We start from the raw sequence: 23543 nt of genomic DNA on the forward strand, positions 1-23543 counted from the left end.
TGGTGGAAATATGAGTAAATATAGTCCGGAAAATATGGATTTTACTGCATATGATCCTCTCTACCGATCATAAAATATTAAATCATGTATTAATTTATTGTATTTTCTGCAATTATTTTTATCATAGATAAGACCAGCTTGTTCAAAGTTTTCTATGTAAGTGATCATATGACAATAGATATGAGATTTCTTTATTTCGGTGACTCTTTACAAAACCATTTTCGTGGCTATATTTTTCCTTTCTGAATAAATGTCAGTAGGGCGAGATGTGTGTCGAATCCCTTAGTTACCCATTCCTCTCACGATTCGCCATTCAAGGTGTTTTATATTACAATACAATGGACAATCCTTTGGGCGTTCGGTGAGAAATCAGATCACGTTGGCTATAAAACCAGTCTGCAAGCTCTTCATGCTTCTAGCTGTGTTTTTACGTGAATAAACGCCGTTTATACAAACAGCTTTTTTAGCGCTGTCTCGATAGGGTGCTCACCAGTATCTCGATTTAGACGGATAAGATATTTCGTTCTTCTGTCTTACACATATCATGTTATCATCTGTCTTCGTGTTGTGTTTCTTTCTCAATCTGATACATAAAATATTACAACATACTAACCCTTTATTTTGTGATTTTTCCAATAAAAATAATAAGTAATTTTTTTTCAATATTGTAAATATGAATACTGTAAAGATAAAACAGCGTTTTTTTTCGTTTTCTAAAAATATTAAGATAAATGTTTAATATTTAATATAAGACCAAAATGAAAAAAAAAAAACATTTACTGTTGTTGTTGCAACTTTACCTAAAATAATTTTTAAAAAAAATCGTAATTTCAAATCGTAAAATACTATTTACCGTTTATTTGATTAAAGAATTTATAGTTCTATGGGTCGTTTTATAAATTGTAGAATTATCGTATTTTTATTTTGTGAAACGTCTAATTTTCGTCTAACGAAAAACTAGTCTCTCATCGAACGCATCCTGAAGATGTCACTCGATATTATCTGTCTTTAGTCGTATCGTATCATTTTTTACCATCTCTCAGGAATCAAAACATTTTCAATCACATTTTATCAAAACAATATGATTTACGATATATGTGGGTCTTAACATTAATAGTTAAAGTAAATTGATGTTTCTTGGATGGCAAATAGATTAGCCTTAAGACCGCAGACAATGTGGGGAATGTTGCAATATCTCCTAGATTTGTGGACACTTTTTCATTCTTCGAAAACTTCGTAAAATAAAACGAGTCGTTGTCATCCATTGTACAGGTACTCGGCTGTCCAAACTCAAAACACAGTAAAGGACATTTTTGTAGTACTTTTTTTTTGCAATTTCGGACTAAGTAGTTTCTACTCAGTCCAAAAAATGCAAAAAAACGCACTACAAAAAATGTCCCTTACTGTGTTTTAAGTTTGGACAGCCGTACAACCCTTATTGAAACGATGCATCTGGTTCCATTTTTTAGCACACGGGGTGTAAAGCGACGGTAATTTACTACAGTTAATGAAGAATTTAGGGGAATGAGAGCGAGATACAGGAGAGGGTGATTTCGTTTGTTTGGACTTTCGTTAAATGGTCAATCTTTTAACGTATTTGTAGAATGCGGCTATTTGCGGAATCGCCATCAAGTATTTCTTAATATCATAAGATCTTTAATTGTATTTGTTTTCTCATTTACCGAGAAAAATCGATATTTCACGTATAAGATAACCAACACCGCGCTATTTAGGGGTAAAATAAAAAAATAAGGATTCTACAACCATGTCTGTATCTTTCTTATTTTCTCCATGTTGAATAATGGGAATTATTTGAAATCCGATAAACAATGCAGAGGTTTCTTCCTCGATTTATTTATGGATACCCAAACAGAAAAAAATAGGGGTGTGTTACCAAACAAACAGGGGGAGATCAGGTTTGCCGCTATCAGATATTTCGCTGACGTGTAATTACCTCGGCAAGATCACATTGTATACGAAGAAGGTGCTCTTGGAACATATTGTTTGTTCAGTTTTTAATTTTATTCTTCTGAATTAGCGGTTTTATAAGCTGTGTCGGTAAAAGGGTTAAATGGTTTCTCGTAGTTTTGTAACATAAATATACATTTTTTAATACATTAACCGTAACGAATATTGTACAGTAAATATTCTTTGAGTGTTCATATAACCTTTTATTTTTACTTTTAAAACTGAAAGTTGAAAAAAGTTCGTTTTCATATCAACAGCTCCGTCATAACCGGTACAGTATTCAGTGTATTAAGAAAAAAACAAGATATGAAGAAATGTTTCTATTTTAGATAAAACTGACGGATTTCTCGCCACAGACAAAATATGCGGAACACTATAGAAACAAAGATTACATTTATTTTTAATTAACAACCACATCAATTGCCTCTGTGTCTATCAGCTTGTCGCATCAGTGACCAACATTCACGGAAACATTGACAATCTTATTCACCTTTACCTAGGTACTTTATGGAATTTAGAAGATTAATTTTTAAAATCTCCGTTTTTCTTATCAATCCATTATTTCCATTATTTTGCAAGGGATGGAGACGATATCTTCAAAACTCTTCAAACCCTCATCCGCACCCGACGGTGCATAGGTCACTGCATCATATAAAGGCAGTGTTAAATTGATCATTAACACATGAAGGAAAGGTGATCAGCCCTCAAACTAGAATTTATTAAGTGTGTACTTAGTAAAAATGTGCAGTTTAAGCCTTCGTGCCCGGCTTCGCCCGTGTTTTAATCTTATGGTTCTGTCCATCCCTTATATAGTACCATAAAGTCTCCATACCTTTTGCAAGGATGGAGGCGATAAAGTTAGCTAAAATAATTACGTCGACCTAGGAATTCTAGCGATTTGTGAACATTTCATAGCCTTTGAAGAGATAACTGTTTCGAAGGGCGGGTCGGATTATTTTTGTGATCGTCGTTGGCTAAATCCATAGCTAGAAAAAATCCGAGGGCTGTAAGTTTGAAGGCGAAATAAAATAATTGAAAATAATGAAAATCAACTTATTAATTGACCTTTTATGAAATCCGCAGTCATTTAAAAAAATTTAAAAAATCATAAAAATATTCTAATTAAGTTCTAAATTAAAGAATTTTCCATGATGTGCATAAGCAATTATTATAATATTTTAACTATCGCTATAGACATTTTACTTTTTGAATCTCATTATACTTTACTTAACTCGAAGTTAAGTAAAGTATAATGAGATATGTAATAAATACTCGAGTTCTTATACAACGGCCTTTTCATAGTTTATTTTAAATTGCTCATTATAATTACCGTAGAACGGGGCTACTTGAACTTTGATGTATTACTTGAGCCCAGTACAAAAAATATTTAGATCGTGGTGTCGATCGAAGTATCGTGACAATAAGTGTCACCTGTCAGAGAAACAATGAATCATTTCGATACGTTTATTATTGTAGATCAAATACATATTTAAATCTTTCTTTTGTACTGGGCTCAAAGAACACATCGAAGTTCAAGTAGCCCCTTTCTACGGTACAGTTATGTATTACTTTACCAAATCAAGTATCAGGTGAATGGAACCGATGCACTAGCGAAAATGAGAGGGTGAGGTGTTCATATCAAGAAAGTTAGTTCTTAAACTACTCCTAATACTATAGAAGCATATTATCTAGAACATTAATTCTTAACCTCATCCAAGCCAATATCAAAAGATGATAATATTTTATTATTTTCATAGACTAAATTCCGTCGCAGTTGGTTGTCAAACTCTAATTCTCAACTATGGATATGCCAATCTCACATTTCAGAATGGATAAAAATAGAGTTAAGAGAATAACTATTACGTCTCATTCAAATCATGTGTGATTTTTTAAAATATATGAAAACTTATATATTATATAAAATATAAAACTTATATAAACATAAATATTCCCCTCGTCCATTAAAAATATAATAATTTATTAAAATATTTTCTTTTTACACTTAATTTTGGCGCGTCGAGAGACATGTCGCTCACTCCTTTCAACAACGTCATATATAAAAAATCATCAATTTTCAGTTGTGCATGTTTTCGGAATGCCCAGAAAATGTATAATATCCCAGCAAAAGCGGCATATTTTTAACTTAATATTAACCCACTACAGGGCAGAAAGTGTTGTTTTTGCATTTTGAAGAAAAGGTATTCATCTTTTTTTTTTAATATACTAAATATTTTTCAAATGGAGAAAAACCTTCAGGTTACACCTAAAAAGATCTGTTGCACAGTAAAAAGTTCAATAAGTGGCTTGATATTTATTTTTAATACATTTCATTATATTTTTAAACTTTAAAAACGATCTCCTGAATTTGTTTTTTAAATATGACATTGTTGAAAGGAGTGAGCGATGTGTCACCCTAAATACAAGTGGTGTCACGGTGATATAGAAAATTCCACAAAATTTCAAATCTTGAAAATGAAATCATAAATCCCCTAAACCCTTTCCTGCCGTGATTTTTTATATTATTCGGAAAATGATGTTTAATAATATTTTCGGGTATGATTTAAAATTTAAACTATACATTTAAAACGATTTATGTTGAAAAATTTATTGCACTTTTATACTTGTGTCGATGCTAAGGTAGTGATATTTTTTTACATTTTTTTTACATCTCAACATAGATGAAGAAGAATATGGAAGTCTGGGCATTTACAGGGCTTACGACCTGTCATAGGTTTGGTTAAGTGATCACTTTGCACTTTATTCTTCTTTATTTTTGTTGAGATGGTAAACAAAATTTTAAAAAATAATTCCTAAGTGGAGATAATACAGATTTGTGAACAAGTATTTGAACACATTCAAAATGTTGTAAGTAGTGATAATTAATTAAACTCTTCTTTGTGAGAGTTAAGTAATAAAAAAAGATAAGTTATGTGTAATTGACCTCTAAATATGGATGTATACTCGTAAATTACAAGGAAATAGTAGGACTATCAAATTATATTGGTAGCTGAATCTACTACGCAGGGCTCGATTTGAATTATAGAATGATAGATGGTGAGCCATGCCTACGTTTTCCGTGTTTTATGTCGTTCTACAGCTAATAAATCAATAGGAAACGCTAAGGAATACGATGGCTAATGCTCCAATAATTGGAAAAGTTTACTCAACTCGAGAATCTGCAGGTTTTGTAAATTGTTTCCGAATCGTTTGCTAATAGAAATATCCAGATATTTAAGGAAATATATAGATTGGTTTCGAAGTCATTTAGCGGAAATGGCCAAGATTTGTTTTAATAATTATAAAAGGTAAGGCTACATTTACATGTAAATCTGTAGGCTGACATAGGACTAGATCCAAAGACCGGTGTTTTTTGTATCAGCGTTAACATTTGCCTTATGCAAGGGCCCATTCAGCGCGTTTCCCTTTACGTAATGTGAAAATTAATCAAAATTTTACTCGGATGAAAGCGAGATATATTGACACGAGTCAATATTGTGCTGCTTAACGAGGCATCATTATCCCGAGGGAATAACAAGTTAAAATTAATGCCGCCAGGGAGTTAAATCTACCCTCCTTTCATCTTGGTGAAAAGTTATCACAGCCTAATTCTGTAATGTAACGAAATTAGACAAATATTGCAAAGCTTAGCGGCTCCGGCGTACTCAAAGTTGCTAACTTCCCATATAAACACATTGCGAGTGGCTCGGGTCTCGGGTCTCGGGTCTCGGGTACTATTTAAATAGATCAAATAACTTTCACGTTTTATAAAACGAGAAAAAGTTTTTTTTATTGTTGAAAAATTTTGCGTAACGTAATTATTTTTTAAAAAGCCCGTTCCTTCAACCGCAAAAATAAAGTTAAAATAATAAAAAAATCTCTATTTCAATGTTTGTAAATATTATATTTCGGTAGCTACATTTTTTTCATTAGGGTTTAGTTAGGACTAGATTTAAGTTTTATAAAACAAATATTGCATACAAAAGTGATACATGTATAGTTTTAATTGAAAAAAAAAATGCGATTAATTGCATGTAAAAATCTTATATTTTAAGTCATACCCGTATTGAGCACGCCTAGATAGACGAATGATCATACAATTAGGAGGATTCAGAAATGATTTTCAATTGCAAATATATCATAATTTACCCGTTAAATTAAATCAAAATTAGATAGCGAACGCACTATAGAAAAACTAGACTAATATATAATGTTTTTCTCTTTATTTTTTTTAGTTGAAGTACCTTATTATTACAACATTTTGAGTGTGTCCAAATACTTGTTCACAAATCTGGATTGTCTCCAATTATAGGAGTTATTTTTTTTCAACAAAAAGTTTTATTTATTTATTTCAAGCCTATTTTTATATAATGGACATTCGGCTTTAACAGACACCCCCTCCCCCCAATTTGTCCGTTATATGGGGTTTTACTGAAATGGAAGATCGAGTTCACCGCGTCAGCACCACTGGGTGCGGATAGGATTAGAAATTGTTTGTTCGTTGGCACTGAATATTTATTCGCGACATGATTTACTCATTGTTCTTTTGTTAATTAGTGACAGTGCAGTGCAGCAAGGCGGCGCAGCTAGCAGCGCGGCCAGCGGCGCGGGCGGCGCCGGGGCCTCCGTCCCCCGCCCCTGATACTCACCCGCCCCATACAACGAATCCCCGCCCTTCTACAGGCGCCCATAGTAACGAAAGCAATACATTTACGTACACGTAGATTTATAACTAATTAATAAATAAAAATATATAGCTAATTTTAATAAGAAATATACATATTATCACGTGCGATTAAAAATTGCATCAATGCTGTGACAAAATATTAATACTTTATCCTTTTTTGTTGTTATGTCCTATTTACCCAAATCTAGTGTTTTGGGTTACATTTTCCTCTACGAAGGAATTTGAAGCAATAATTTTACTGTTAAATACTGTTATTAACTATTTTAATTTCATTATTGTTACTTGTAATTATTGACAATCCCACGAGGTTTAAACAAAAATTCAACGCTTTTTCAAGCTTATTTGTTTTTGCGCTGTGAATCGCATTGAGTCGCTTCGATCTAAAAATAAAGTATGCTATTGTGAGCAAGTTAATCATTTCAAGTTATCTTGTTCGATAACTTGCCTAGTAACAAGAGTAAACGTGGGATGAATACACCAGGAGATCGCGTTTTGGTGATAAATTTATATCGTTAGTAAGTGTTATACAAAATATTATAATATCTACTGAAGTTTGTCAATAGAAATATGAAGAGCATTACCCGTCACCGTTTACGGTTATTTACATAATGTAATATTGTTGCCTAATTCGGACTAGTCAAGATATAAACTTATATTTACCAGTTTACGTTATGTTTACCTACTGAAATATTTAGAAAAAAGCTTTCCTACGCAATTTTTCCTCTAAGACACTAGTCCTGGAGTCTGTTGGTTCGTCCTATATTATTAAACTTTTTTTGTAGCTTAAAAACCATTGCAGATGACTTTTATTATTATTATTTGAACTAAGCGCGTATTTTTAATACATGATTTTAATAGTTAAAAAAAATGGTTAAAAAATAATGCAAACGAAAATGATTTAATGTTGTCTCGTAACATTTTTTCGCAAGTTTTTGTTTTTTTTTAACGATATGATTTTTATGCACAGTTTCAAAATGGAAGCATCACGGAACGCCGGAGGTTATTTTTTGATATTGGATTATCGAAATTTACATTTTATATAAATATTGAAAAATTTATAATAAAATAATTGATAAAATATTTGTATATGGAGCATTTAATTTTTAATTGGAGAAACTCGTGTTAACATTATTTAAAACCTCAAATAACTTTAACTCTAGAATCAGACAAAAAAAACATCCGCTAATGCATTAATAAATTTAACTCTTGCCTCTTGCTTTCTGTTTTAGTTTCTTTACAATTTAAAAATACGTTTATCTTAGTTTAAATATATTGTTGAGATCTCATTTTTGTGGTTAATTGATGAACACGTACGAAGATAATATATGCAGTTTTAATTGCTTCATATCTATCGACACTGGCTCAACAGTCTAAATAAATAGTTATATTTATTTTTAATAATTGATTAATTTTAAATTCAATGTTAACTTGGTGAAATGTAACTAAATATTAAAATCTATTGTAACACGAGTTTCGATGCAGCCAACATCATTATTAAACACTGTTCAATTAGATTTTATAATATTTTGATTTGGCATAAACTTTGTGGAATAACATGACGATTTCAATATATAAATAAAACATTTGTATAATACCACTTTTTTTTATTTTATTGATGTTAACTCGGCTAGTTTCGAAAACTACAGATGTTCTTATCAACATGTTAAAATACAAACTTTTATATAAATAACAAAATTTTTATTTCACCTGCTGATGAGAACATCAATAGTTCTCGAAACATGTCGTGTTTACATAAATAACTTTTTAGAAAGTGGTCTCATGCTAGTGTTTTTTTTAAAAATATATTTAAATGATAAGATTTTAATAGCTAGTGACATTAACCAAGTAAAAGATAAATTTAAAATGTTTTTTTTTAATGTTTTGAAAGGTAAGTTATGTTTAAACGGTAAGTAATTTCCTTTCAATCGTATTTTTTCTGTACTTTTTCTGTACATAAGTGCCAACAGTTAAAAAATGTTTGCTCATGTTTTTATTTTATTTAAAAAATTACTACCGTAATTAAAAATGAGAAAACCTTTGTTACATTGAAGGAAATACTAATAAAGCTATCAACATATTTTTTAATTTTAGTTAGCATATTTTACTGAAGAACAGCTGACTTGGTATTTTTCGAAACGCCATTTCGTGTTGCTTTTAATGCATTTACAGCATTTACATTTTCAGTTACGTTAACGTATAATTTGATTATTTTAATACGACGATACGGTACGGCTGCGACGCCAGCTTGCCAGGATGAAGCAGTTAAATGGAAGATTTTTGCACCTTGTCGGTGGCTACTTTTCTGCGGAATTCGCCATCATATCCTGTATTAAGCTATTAATAGAGGTGATCATTGAATACTATTTCTGGTTTGAATCAGTTACATAATAAGTTATAACTTTTTACCTACATTTTTGTTAATTTTTAATCGAATTTAGCAACCAGAAAAATAAATATTTAGTTTTTAATTTTGTAAACTTGGTCCTAAAAAAACAGAAAGTAGTATGTATTTGATATTTTGTTTTTGCTTTTCAGATTATAACTAGTTCATTATATAATATTCTTTATATGACTTAATATAAGATATTTTTTGAAGATTCTTAAGCAAATATTGTTGATATATCCTTGTTCTTGTCATGTTATATTACGTGATTTAATCCTCCAATGTTCGAAGTGTGGGGGAATGGTGCCAAATCTTGCATTTTAATAATAAGTTATATGTGGAAAAATAATGATTTGATTTTCCAAAATAATTTGAATAGTCACTATCGCTCATAAATGCGTCCTGTTTTATACAATACATTTCTCTATTTTTCATTAACACAATTTCGTTAAAACATTTTTTGCAAATTTTAAAACGTTATCTTAAAAAATATATAAAATTAAATACGTAATTATCTCGCAATTCCGCTTAACGTCATAAGCCAGATCTCTCTTTTTTCTTTTCTCTTTGTTCTTGTGATACGTGAAGGGTTTTGTAAAGAGTTGTATAAAAAATAAGCACAAATGGACGAATATGTCGCCATATGCGAGATCTGCTATTGTTTAACTCATGCAATAAATCACAGCTCTGAGAAATCATATATTATTTTTTTTAATTCCTTACAACGAAATTTTTACATTTACTTCTTTACCTAATGCGTAAGAAGCAAAAGTTCTTCTTAAGTAACTTCGTGTATTTACTAAGCTAAAAAGGCGTTTCTGTTTCCCAAATATGGGATTTTACTATGTAAAATGTGTCGTTTCTGTACCATTGCATATAAATAGGTAACTTAAGCAACAGTAGGCTCTCTCTCTCCCATGAAATTTACAATTCATCGCATACGACTTTCCAGCTTAGCTGGGCAGTTGAGATGTTTCACACATACTTTTTTTACGAGTTGATTATTTTAATTCCCTTGTTTTAAGATTTTTTCCCCGCTTAATGCATAATGTATAAATTTTCATTGAGCTTCTATATATTCTCAATGTTTTCATTTAATACTATCAAATACTTCAATATATTTTAATCTTATATATGTATTTTTTTAAATGGCACAGCGACAGTTCAAAAGTGCTGCTAGTTTGTTTTTTTTCTTATTTTTTTTTATGAAATTTTGGTTTATTTTCATAATGTATCACTTTTAAATAAATCCTATCAACACCTATCAATACGATCTGACATACATGGCACGCTACAATGAGTGTTAGCTTCTTCGTCAAAAACCAAAAACAAAATCAGATAAAAGTGTTTATAACCTCCAGTTTATTTTTTACGGATTTTAACATATTAAAGTTATTTTTATAACCATGCTTGTATATATATATATATATATATATATATATATATATATATATATATATATATATATATATATATATATATATATATATATATATATATATATATATATATATATATATATATATATATATATATATATATATATATATATATATATATATATATATATATATATATATATATATATATATATATATATATATATATATATATATATATATATATATATATATATATATATATATATATATATATATATATATATATATATATATATATATATATATATATATATATATATATACCAAATTTTTCCCAAAAATATTTTACATATTGGTGTAGTGTTTGTTTTATTTTTTATTTTTTAATTTTGGTATATTTAGTATACAACTAACATAATTTTTATATACGGCCAACTGTGGTATGGTATGTATGAGGATTTTATTTTACATTTAAGTCTTTTAGACACATCGATGGGTGTTAGTCAAATCATTTTATCCATCATTTTGTGTATTGAAAAGGTTTTTCTTTGTCTATTTTTATTTATTGACTAACTCTGTTCTCTACTTTGGAGATTTTATGAAGGTTATTATTCAACGAGTTGGATATTTATTAAAATACATCGTAATAAACTTCTTTATCTTTAATTAAAATTTAAAGCGCTCACTTTGGGATTTTCCATTTTATTACTATAAAACTATTTCCTTTAAAATAACTATTTATATTATAATAATCAAGATATCAAGTATTTATTAACAAAGTTATTTGTGCAAAATACCTTTCATTTCTTGAATATATTTATCAGTCAATTAATAGTTAATACAATTATTTAGTTTTTTGGTTTATATTGCTTTATCTTCGAGTTGAAAATATTATTGGCTTTCGAAATATCTGCCCGTTTCCGCAAAAGACGAATGCCAGTTGGGTAAAGATTGTTTTCTTTTAGTCAATTTACTTAACATCTAGTAGCGATCCCAGGACCGTCTCAGAGCGTACGATTTGTTTCTTGAATAATCCGTACATTTATTTTGAGTTGATTTCCTAAAACATAACGATGTTTTCCCAACTGATGTTCACGATCCTTTACTGGGAAAAAGTTGATATATCGTGATGTTGAATTTTGGCCATAATGGTGGCTTTGATGATTTGACGGTCGCGCACGTGTATTATATATTATTATTATTACAATGTTATATAAATAGACAGGTGAACAGTACCAAAACTTTTTTCTTTTCAAGAAAAAATATATTATTTTCAAGCGTCAAAACATTGTTTTTAGAATAACTATTTCCCGGTATAAGTAGAGAAACCATTGTAGGCTGATAAACGGTTCTAGTCGGAATTTCTTTGTCCTTTGTTATCCCGTCGACTAGAGAGATTTCTGCTCTCCTGTCTCCGAAACAATGGAAACTTGTTATTCCTTTCTCTCTGCCAAGTCATTTCAACTATTGATTGCAAAAAAGATTCAAATAATTTCTTTCTAATGTTTTCTCATCTTCTTGACATTTACTTGAAATGAAATTTGAGTGTTTTCGTACGCGTAGGTTTAAATTAAGGGGGAACTTTTGTTTACACCAATATATAGATTTTTTTACAATTGATAGCTGTGTGGAAATCTTGTATATTCCGCAAATAATACATCCAAATTGTTTTATAGTCAGATCTTATAACGCTGATGCCCATTAACCGAATTCTTATTATCAAAAGGACGTTAGAACTTCAAAAATATAAAGCTTAACTACAATAAAAAAAAAGATATTTTATGAAAGCTTAGGTATTCTTAATTTACACCGATAGCGTAAATTTGTCAGTAATAATACATTTTTTTATTATATCTGGTTTAAAGTCTCATTGTGTGTTAATTTGTAACCATGACCCCTTGGCCCCGTGGATACAAAAAAAAACATTTAAAATTTTCCGTTTTTAATAGGAAAAAGATTTATTCAAAATAGGCATTACGTTTACACATTTTAAAAAAAATGTTCAGGTATGTTTAATACTTTAAGATTTCTTAAGGCTTTATAAAATTTAAAAAAAATCGTTGTAAACAAAGTTCTCTCTTCAATAAGCATGCGTTACGCATAATACGCATATCGATTTAGGATAATCGTCTTTGTGCCAATTTTTACATATTGTGTCCTCCATTTTTATCGTGGAAATAATGTTTATTATGAATATGTCTGATAGATTTACAATATATATTACATATCTATAGTGTCTCAATTAAAAAAAAACTAATCGTGATTCTTATCGGTTTCAAATTATTCATGATTTGGATAAGAGAGATTTCACTATACAATGGTTGTATTTATAATAAGAAATAAATAAACTGCCGTTAAAAATTAAAAAAAATATACGACAATTGGCGACTGTTTTTTCATTAATTGACTTTCGCATCTCCAGAAAAGTTATTTACGGAGTTTGTCAGTTTTATTCTTTATTTAATTGTTTTTAACTAACGCTCATTTAAGACATAATTCATTAGGCTTGTTTAAAAAAAAATAGCATGAATATCGCTTATGCAAGTAAAGATGAACGTATTAAATTTCAGAGTGCAATTGTCGAGTTTAAAAGAAAACCTCCTCAATTTGTTTCAATGCCGTCAAATGAAAAACATGTTATAATATTATTTAAAGAGTCTTTGGTTGCAATATTTTATTCCCGATCTTTAAATATTAGTTTGTTTAATTGAAAACATAATTTAAGTTATTGTTTTTTTGGTGAAATAAATTTTATCTCGACGCTAATATATGTAGGATCTCACGATATTTTTTTAACTTTGGAAGTACTAAAAAGTCGGTAAGTTTTACGGAATTTGTATATGTTAAAAATACGCTAAAACGCGTTTGTTTACAAAAATCACATCGTCAGTATGTCTTCCCTCTGCAAATATACTCTTTGAAGGTTATTTTGCTCAAGCCTTTTGAAATTTACCCCTACTCCTAGCAAATTCATTTAATTTTAGTTTTTAAAGTATTTCGTGAGCCACCCTATACTGTTAATGTAAGATAAACATAACTTTTGAAGGTTCCTCTTAATTATTGTGTTGCACTTGGTATTAACATAATATTCAATTATTATTTTTCTTAAGTGCACTAATACTGGATTTATCCCCTGAGGGATTGTTGTTAAGATATATTATTGATGTCTCATCGTGTGTATAAAGTGATCATTAAAGCCAGTCGGTGACAGCTCGTAAGCTCTGTAAATCTCGACGAATTTTAACTTTTTCCCTTCTCATAGATTCCTTCGTCCGTGTGAGACATCTATAATTTGTCTGAATTTAACTATAAATGTAACTAAATGTTGACAACTAAGTAATTGCCGATTTGACCTGATAGAGACTGGGTTTGGTTGAACTTTTGATCTGAATTGTCAATATGATATGCTTTACAGTTCAAGCGTTTGATGAATGCTTTCCAGTTTTGTTAATTTATCATTTCGACGTAGGGTTTGATATGATTCATATTGTATTTCATTCGTATTAAAGTGATTGATATAGTCGGTTCTAGCACTTATAATTTGAAAACGCTTAATACTCGAGTCAATGTGAGCTACGCGACCGATCGTTACATTTTGGTTCAACTTGATAATAATCAAAGATACCGATTATCAAACAACAATATCTGTGAAATTCGCAATTACTTAGTTAATATGCCGGTAATATTATACAATACAGAGTAAAATGTATACATCGACTTGAATTACCTATAATATATAATAGTTTTCACTCTTTGCTTTTTTAGAGGCATCACATCTTCAAATCTCTTGTGCCAAATAAATTAGCCTTTTTTGCTAATCGAGTGATATTAGACTGACGTGGGTTTGTCTGTGAAAATATTGAATCGAATTTTGGATGTCATAATATTTCCTTTATTTTGAGTTAGAAGACTGTCGAAATATCCATTTTTGAACTCAAGTTTTTAGGTAGATAAGTTAGATTTGGAAAACAAGTGTATATAAGATTACATAATTCCTAGAACATAGTCTTATAATTGAGAGACCTTTGATGAGGTAATATTCTTAATGGTGATTTATGAAGGGTTTTGTTAAATCGATAAGATGTTGATATTTTCCTATGGACGCGTTGACCTTTATATTAAAATTTTAACCTTTTATTTTTATCGATTTGTTAGTAATGGAGTTGTGTTAAGGAAGCTTCACATTAAGTCAAGTAAGTGGATTGTTTCCTATTACGCGTATCTCGTATGGATTTACCTTACGCGAGTTGGTACTTTCATTCATTTACACGAAATGATACTTACTAAATGAATATACATATGTTATGTTGTTTTAAATTTGTATCCATGTTTAGTCAGCTTGGAAGGTAATAATATTACGTGCAATGATCCTGTTTGTGACTTGTCACTTCATTTCTTTTGTTATTAATAATAATATATTTAAATACATTGTTATTGTTTTGAGTGCTAGTTTTTTAATAATTCTATAGAGGTATCGAAGTTTTACTGTATTGGGTTTTAATTAATAAATTTATTCTGTTTTAATCTGTGTTTTTATTTTAACCATTTTTTAAAGAAATAAAATTATGATGTTGAGAGTGCACATGGTAAATGAGATGGATCATAATCTAGATGGAATACCTTACGGAAGTAAACGATTTAACTAGGTTTTGTTCATAATTTTGGCTGTATTAAGATCATTTTCATTTTCACTTCCTGTAATAATATGGATCGACAACCGCTTTGAACAAAAGTAAAGTCGTTAAAGTCAAAAGAAAAAAAATAAAGTCGTTAGAACAAAAGGCCTAAGAGAAAGGTTAAAGTTAACCTGACAAATTCTCTCCTTTATAATTCCAGCCCTGGTGTTCGTCATATTCGGAGTTTCTTCTATGACTAGTAACTAGCTATGCAAGTGGTAAGAACGCGTAGCATTGTAGAGCTCATTCTACATTGTTATAATTTATTTCTAAACGATTTCTTAGCAGTTGAAGGAGTTCCAGGATTGAATACGCTGTTATTAGACTTCTTATGCCTCCGTAGGACTTCGCGAGTCTACTGAGTAGTAAGTATATGCGAAGGATGAAGCGCCGCGTAACAGCGTGTAACAGAAGGTCCAATGTATTTTTCATTTATATTTTAAATATTAAAATTAAATTACTATGTACAAACTACAGTAGTTTGACAATGTCATTAATTGTATGTAAAAATTATTAATATGAAAAGTCATAAATTGCAACAATTTGAAACAATAGAGATTCATAAAATAATATTTAATAATAAACCCATAATTAACAATGACTAAAAAAGAAATAAATAAGAAACAGCTCCTACCACCTCTCCAACCTTCAACGCCCCAAGGACACAACTCTAAAATTTAGTGGAGCTTCACATATGGTGTTTGAAAATGATGCGGAATTCATCGAAACACGGGTCACAATAGATTTTAAGAAATAGTGGTATTTAATAAGTAAAACTAAAAAAAATGAAAATGCCCTATGAAGGCGAAAAAATTGTCACAGATTTTGTTTTTTAAAAAAATAAAATAATCAACTCAGTAGACCCTGAAAATCAGTGTTTGATTTTAATATTTAAAATATAAATTATGGAGTTCTACAAATTAAATGCCTAATCAATACAATTCATTTATTTATTTTATATCAGTTATTGTACACCATAGCGATGACAGCACTATGTGTCATCATTTGAGGCACAAAACTTGATGATTCCTTTTCCGTATTTGAGGGACGTGTCCAGTGACAGTCGACGATCGGTAGACTTCTCGCAGACAAATCCTGCGTTGATATTGCAGTCCACAGCATGCAGTCTCCCATCCTCCGAGCTCATGGCGCCGCAGCGCTCGTTGCCAGACTCGAACTTGGGCTCACCAGGCGCCCAATAGTCGTATCCGGACTCCCGAAGGCTTTTTCCTACAACATTTTTGATATAATACAAATGTTTATTCTAAATGATGATGTTTGATCAAAAGACTAAATGACAACTGAAATGAAACAACTAAAGGTTTTCCTAGCAGCGCCAGCGGCAAGGTGAGCGGCGGATGCTCCGTAATTAACCCTTTGGCTACCAGGACTTTTGGGGTCACTATGCAAGAAATACCGAAATTTAAACATACAGTGGAACCTCCCATAATGAGTAACTCTCATAACGAGTAATTTGAAGAACGCGCAGAAAAAGTGAAAAAGTTGCTCCCTTTACGAGCGACATTTCGTATAACGAGTTTCAGAGAAAGGGCAAGTACCTTTTTCACGACATTAACTTGCGACCCGGGACTTCTGCGCTAGTTGAAACAAAAAATGTTTCGCATATCGGGTGTTTTGCTTAACGAGTAAGATTCCGGAATGTGTACTTCGAATTTGGTGCTAATTACCTTGTGATATGTTTACTCCTGTAAAAAAAATCACTAAATGCGTACTTACATTAAGTGGTACTTACCTTGTAGGGGTTTGTTTACTTCTGTGAGAAGGACGTCACTAAATGTGTACTTATAATTTGATGCTTCTTACCTTCTAGGGTTTTGTAAACTCCGGTAAGAAGTAGGTCACTAAAACCCAGGTAAATGAATTCATTTTTCTCCGAATTTGTACTTTTTAATTTTCGCAATGCTTCAATATATATTTTAGATTCTTCCACACTATTGATGATCCCAAGGTGCGAACCTTCCAAGTCGCAAGTCTTGAAGGCATCACGCCAGTTTTTCGGAATTGTATGCACTTTATAACAACGGTCTGAGTCCAATGAATAAACGTAATCTTAAAATAAACAAATAATCGCAGTAAAACATAATAAGATTAAAAGTATAGTTTGTACATATTTAAACCCCCATCAGCACTCGATGGCGCATAGGGCACTGCATCATATAAACGCAGTGTTATTTTGATCGTTAACACATTAAGGAAAGGTGATCAGCTCTCCGCTTCAGGCACCAGTCCAGGGTTATATTGAATAAGTATTAGAGTGAAAAAATAAGACTTATTTTTATTTTACCTCTCCCCCTGAGAATCGAATATGAACCTCCGGTACGGTAGCCGAGCGTGCTGACCATTACACTACGGAGGTGAACAAAATATATAATACTTTTTGTGTGGTTGACTTTGAGAAAATGCACACAAACAGCGAAACTCGAAAATAAATAAAATAATATATATTTGCTAAATTTGGATTGGTGTACATAGAAGTTGAATCTACTTTTCAGTTACAGTTTAGGTCATTGACTCAATTGAGACAATGACCCGAAAAGGTGGTCTTCAAAATCTTATATTTTCCCTTCGACTTTTCACTTTTTCTTTCTTCACCTGATCTTTCTAGACATTTTCACAATTTATCTAACATAAAATCTAACGTTTTCAAAACCATTATTTTGTCTTATTGTCGGTAGATTTTTACCCCATCTGAGCTCTATTCCCCCAATTTGTCTCACAAAGCACATTTAATTCTTGATATCTTCCAAGCGGTTTCAATGACCCACGTTGGATATCACTGTCTTAATGAGGTGAGTATTGTATATATCGCTCACTCCTTTCAAGAACGTCATAAATCAAAATACTTGATTTTTCAGGAGAATGTTTTTAATGTTTAAAAATATAATACAATTTATTAAAAATAAATATCAAGCCACTTATTGAACTTTTTACTGTGTAACTGATCTTTTTAGGTAAAATCTGAAGGTTTTTTTCTCCATTTGAAAAATATTAAGTATATTTAAAAAAATAATTAAACAATACCTTTTCTTAAAAATGCAAAAATAACACTTTCTGCCCTGTAGCGGGTAAATATTAAATTAAAAATATGCCTCTTTTGCTAGGATATAGTACATTTTTTGGGCATTCCGAAAACATGCACAACTGAAAATTAACGATTTTTGATTTATGACGTTCTTGAAAGGAGTGAGCGATATATAATTTATTTACCAGTATCATGGGTCTCGCAGAGTATATTCATTTTTGCCGATGTTTGCAATTGCTTTTTGCATATAAAACTATGCCTTAGATCACATTTTAGATCATTATAAATTCCGGTACTCGTAAGTATAACGCAGTTTTCATCATCATACATGTTATTAGGTTCGTTGAGTCCCCAGTTTGTGTAAAAAAGGGACACTGGTGTTCCTGGAATTTTCGTGAAACGTCAGGTTATTTGCTCCATAAAGTTGTTAAGTTATTGATATCTTGTAATCTGTCCGAATTCGTGTTTTTTGTTTTTGAATTTTGAATTCAAGCATTATAGGGATAAAAGGGTGTCCAAACTACATTATCATATGAATGTAAAGTGTTTATATAAAATACTACTATATTTTGTTTAATATTGCGCCATTTTCGTAAAATGTCGTAAATTTCGTAGAGCTTATATTGTGTTACATTATGTCAGGGGTCGGCAGTTTATCAAGTGAGAAGAGCCAAATTGACATGGAAATAGGATAACAAAGGTACTAGGTATATGTAATATACGTATTTACTTATGTGGATATGGATTTTTAGGGGAAAAAAAAGCTTGAGATTTTTTATTTAAATAATTAATGATACTTATGTTTAAGTACTGTAAGTCCTCTAATTTTAAACGCATTTTAAGGTTTGAGCTTTGGCCAGTTTCAATATTCTATTTTTGGTTGCTTTGAAGATATTGCTTCTTGACAATATGCTCGCCAATGTACATATACTGTATACAAGAAGTTTAAGTAAATAAATCATTAGAACGACGTCCACGCATCACTTTTGATAGCTTTACTATATTTGGCAAACTAATTTTAGTTGAATGTATGATGTAGATTTTCATGATGAAGTGCAATTGGAGTTTATGCCTCAAGAGTTGCAAAGAGCCACATACGGGATGCATTATGTCAACGTTTATTTCCAGTATTCATCTCATTTAAACTTTTGTTCAATCCCGACTTCTTATACGTTTTGTCCTACACTTATCTTATGTAAATAACTGTACTTATAACTAACGAACTTAATAAATGGCTTTAATTAAAATAATGTGCTATTCAAAGCTATCTTAATTGCAGCAGTGTCGAATTCCAAAAATAAAAATAATGCATTACTAATTTTACTAGGGCGGCATAAAAAACAAAAGCTGATTTTCGACCGAAGAAGCAAAAATGAATTGAATAACACAAAACTAGATGTATTTAATTCAAACACTTAAAATTAAATGATTAGCTCGTCTTTTCGTAATCCCTAGGCACTTGAAGTTAAATATAATCTTGAAATAATAATTGTAGCTTCAGAAAATAACAACGTATTACCATTTAATGAGACAAATGATCCTTCAGAGTATGTGTCGTGTATGCCGAGCCAATGATAGTAGTGAGTGGAGTGGTAAAGCAGGACTTTTGCATCGCCTTCCGTTATAGGGGTGGCCAACTCGGCTCCCTCAGCTTCGCACGTGAGCACCGCTTCGATCCACGTCTCGAAAATATAGTGTTCCTTGTAAAAAGCCCGGGAGCCTCTGTCGTAAACGTAGTCTTTTCTAAAGAATGGCTTCGTTGACCCCACATCTGTTAACATTGAGTCAAATATACCATCTGGACCAGTGATCGCCACACGATAGCTCGCCGAGGCTTTTTCGGTGGCTCGAGTAGGATATTAGATTTGCCTAGTAAATTTTATTATTGAACTCCGAAAATAAAAAAAAATGTGTTAAATTTCAACGGAATGCTTAAATAGTTGCCTTTAAGGTTAATCTTATGTTCTAATTTATTTTAACTAATATGAAAATATTATGTATGCTACGATAAGGACTGATGATAAAAAAACTACAAAAAGGGAATTCGTATAGGTAGCTCACCAGACAAGTTCAATTTCTGAAAGTAGCTCACATTCTTACTGAGTTTGGAGAACACTGACTTTATAGAAATTTCTTGTGTAATGTCAAAAATTCACATCCTTAAAATTAATGTGATAATGACGTGTTTTAATGACGTGTCATCGTATGTTGTATTTAAAAAAAATAAATTATCCTTCTTTCATGTATCATGAACCGTTGACTTACGAATAATAATTTTATACAATTAGTTCCAAAATGTATGATTACCATAAATCGAATTTCACCAATTTACTATACTTTTTTAAAAAGGAATAACCCGCAAAGCCTCTTCTTTGAGTAACTTGTCTGCAGGTAGGATATTAATGATAGGGAAGGTTAAATGTGAAAAATGCATCACACTCAGACCAATGGAAAATAAACCTTTCTTGAATTTATTTAGCGATTAACGGGAATCGAACCCATGACGCCAATTTACTAGTCGAGCGTCTACCCAAAATCGCCACGGTGCCTGCCTTACACATTCATAATTTTTATTTTCAAAGTTCTTTGTCCTGCAAATAACTTTGAAACTAAAAATGATAGATTTTTAAAAGAAGTACATCAGATTCATTTTATTTGAGTGCGTGTATAAGAAAGTCTTATCATGAATAAATAATTTGTAAATCAAGGATACTGTAAAATAAATTTCTATGAAAATATTACGTTGCGATGACCACAGCTTATTTTAGACAAATTGATGGTAGTAGCAGAAGTAAACCTTATTGACCAGTGAGAAACCCATGAAATCATAAATAATAAATGTGTTACTAACAATTATTATTTTGAAATAACTATTTATTTTTCAATAATGAATAAACTGTAAGGTAGTTATATTTAAATCCATTTAATTTTATTGCCTGGTATTTTTCCACACCATTTATATTTTTTCATTGGATATAAATATGTGAAAAAATCAGGTCTAAGTTTTCCTTACATTTTCAAATCCTTCCTGTATCCTACTCTCATCTAAATGTAGAATACCTTTTTAATGATTCTTTTAACATCATATATAGGCTTTATTAAGGTTGATCAGAAACCCATCGTTAATTTTTTTATATGTAATCTAACATTATCCTCAATTAAAATTAATAGATATTTGATGGCTACATATGGCAATGGTACCAAAAAAAAAAACACTCACCTATCTCTCCAATATTTCTGACGTAATCTAAAATGTAGTCCTTTTTACACACAAAAGGTAAAATCGAATGACATTCTCCATCATTGTAATATCCACTCTTCGAAAGGACAACGCAGTTTTCATTCCCACCATAGTTGTTCGGTTCAAGGCTTTTCCACTTAATATAAATGTCAGATGCAGAAATTCCTATAAAATTAAATACAATTTTCAATATTTTATTTATTGTTTCGGCATTAACTTTGTGGTAAGACATGTTACAATAATTAAAGAAAACACTTTGTTTTTTACCACTTGAGTAATATCAATTTTCAATAATTTTAATAAACAATATATTAAATACGAAAAACATTGACACATAATAAAATTCGTCGCTTATTTGTTTAAGTGTCCAATATTATTTATTAATACGAGATTTAAAAAAACATTTACTTATTTATTTACCTTATTTATTTATTTAAGAATCCATTTGGGCTTTATACGAGTATACTCTTCAGACTTTATCGATTACTATAAAATACTTAATATGTACATATACATATCTAAATATATAGCTGAATGCACATTTTAAGAATCCATAAATTACACTTGCCGGTTAAATTATGTTTTTACTTTCTCTTGAAAATAAGGGCAGATTGTGTAAGACCCTTACTTTATGGATTAAGCCCATCACACGTTGAAAACCGTAATATACTCGTATGTTAATGTATTGCGTGGTTACGTGGTATTAAAAAAATTATTAGCAAAAATTATTTTTTGAACACGTTTTCATTGTACGTAGTATTGTAGCGGCTGAGTTCTATAGGGTTTTCTTCATACACTATCTCTTATCGGAGGTTGGCAACTATTACAGCGACTATCATTTTATCCACGGATTTGTTAGGTTGAGATGAATCCCCTTTCAAGTTTTTTTTGTCAAAACACTTATGCTTAAGTAAATCAAGCGTCAAATATTATATATATTCGGCTATCCAAACTTAATAAAAAGTAAGAAACATTTTTTTGAAAGACGATTTTTCGTATTTTTCGACTAAGTAGATTCTACTTAGTCCAAAAATGCAAAAAAACGTTTTTCTAAAAAATGTCCCTTACCATATTTTAAGTTTGAACAGCCGTATTATTGTTGCACCTAATACCCGATACAGGTTTCGCCTGGGTCAGCTAGTGAATAAAAACGCATAACTTACTAAACAGGGTTAAACAATAAAATTAAATTTCTTGAATGTTTTTCACAGATACTTTGTGGCACATTTTATAAACTTTATAAAATAAAACAACTTTACAAAATTTTGAGTGTGTCCAAATACTTGTTCACAAATCTGGATTATCTCCAATTATAGGAGTTATTTTTCATTTTATGTTTTTTTGGACACTTTAAAAATGTTGTAAATAAATTAACTGCTAATATTATAAGCTGAAATAATAAAATGAAAAGGATGTTTTCTGGCGATTCTCATGTATGTGATTATAATCCAGGATTCGGACCTCACATACAGATAAAAGAGTTTCTGCTCAATTGAAAAGCTTCTTTTATCTTACCAATAGATGTCTCGAGTGAAATTCTAGTGATTCAAGTATAATGTTACGAAATTGGATTATATATATAGAACTTCCAAGAATTTAAGAGTAGTGTGGTTATCAATCATGGGTAGAATTGGTGAATGTTAAACGTTTGTAAAGTGATCACTTAAACCAGCCTATGACGGTCGTAAGCCCCGTAAATGCCCAGATTTCGTATTCTTCTTCATCTATGTTGAGATGTCAAAAAATAGAAATATACTTTCTATCATTTTTTCAATTTTATATTTACCATTCAATGTAATGAAGTGTCCTTCGCCGAATAAGTCATGTATGCCGATCCACATGTAGTATGTTTCATTGGACATTTTGGCGACCAGGGCTTGAACTTCAGCTTTAGTGGTGGGACTCGCCAGTTCGGCGCCCTCGGATGCGCACGTATTGACAGCTTCATTCCACGACTTCCTGGTTTTATGTTCCTTAAAAAATGCCGCGGAGCCACTGTCGTATTCATAGTCATGTCTAAACAAAGGCGGTGCTAAAAAAGAAGAAAAACATTATGTTTTCGTATATATACAAGGAGTCGAGTCGTACCGAGCGATGTACAGGTTAACGAGAAGAGAACATACACAGTTTGCAATGTAGAACTCGATCACACGACCACGAAGCTCA

General features: G+C 30.7%; 2 protein-coding genes across 4 annotated transcripts in view; one reads left to right on the forward strand and one right to left on the reverse strand.

Annotated features, from left to right (window-relative positions):
• Positions 1-6755, forward strand: part of LOC148305465 (uncharacterized) — a 75343-nt gene extending 68588 nt beyond the window's left edge. Inside the window, exon 8 of the mRNA XM_088266655.1 lies at positions 6523-6755. Within this exon, the coding sequence (XP_088122781.1) occupies positions 6523-6607 (85 nt within the window). The 3' untranslated portion in view covers positions 6608-6755. The remainder of the gene's footprint in view (positions 1-6522) is intronic.
• A 9194-nt stretch (positions 6756-15949) lies between these two features.
• Positions 15950-23543, reverse strand: part of LOC148305466 (C-type mannose receptor 2-like) — a 34096-nt gene continuing 26502 nt past the window's right edge. For all 3 annotated transcript variants that reach the window (XM_088266667.1, XM_088266666.1, XM_088266665.1), the window contains exons 2-7: positions 23164-23409; positions 21357-21542; positions 19656-19907; positions 18322-18519; positions 16918-17163; positions 15950-16323 (exon numbers count right to left, since the gene is read on the reverse strand). In XM_088266667.1, coding sequence (XP_088122793.1) covers positions 16085-16323; positions 16918-17163; positions 18322-18519; positions 19656-19907; positions 21357-21542; positions 23164-23239 — 1197 coding nt within the window. In that variant the 5' untranslated portion in view covers positions 23240-23409 and the 3' untranslated portion in view covers positions 15950-16084. The remainder of the gene's footprint in view (positions 16324-16917; positions 17164-18321; positions 18520-19655; positions 19908-21356; positions 21543-23163; positions 23410-23543) is intronic.

This window comes from Brachycentrus maculatus, unplaced genomic scaffold, assembly GCF_059751285.1.
Source record: "Brachycentrus maculatus isolate JH-2025_06_01 unplaced genomic scaffold, ASM5975128v1 h1tg000274l, whole genome shotgun sequence".
Classification (NCBI taxonomy): Eukaryota; Metazoa; Arthropoda; class Insecta; order Trichoptera; family Brachycentridae; genus Brachycentrus; species Brachycentrus maculatus.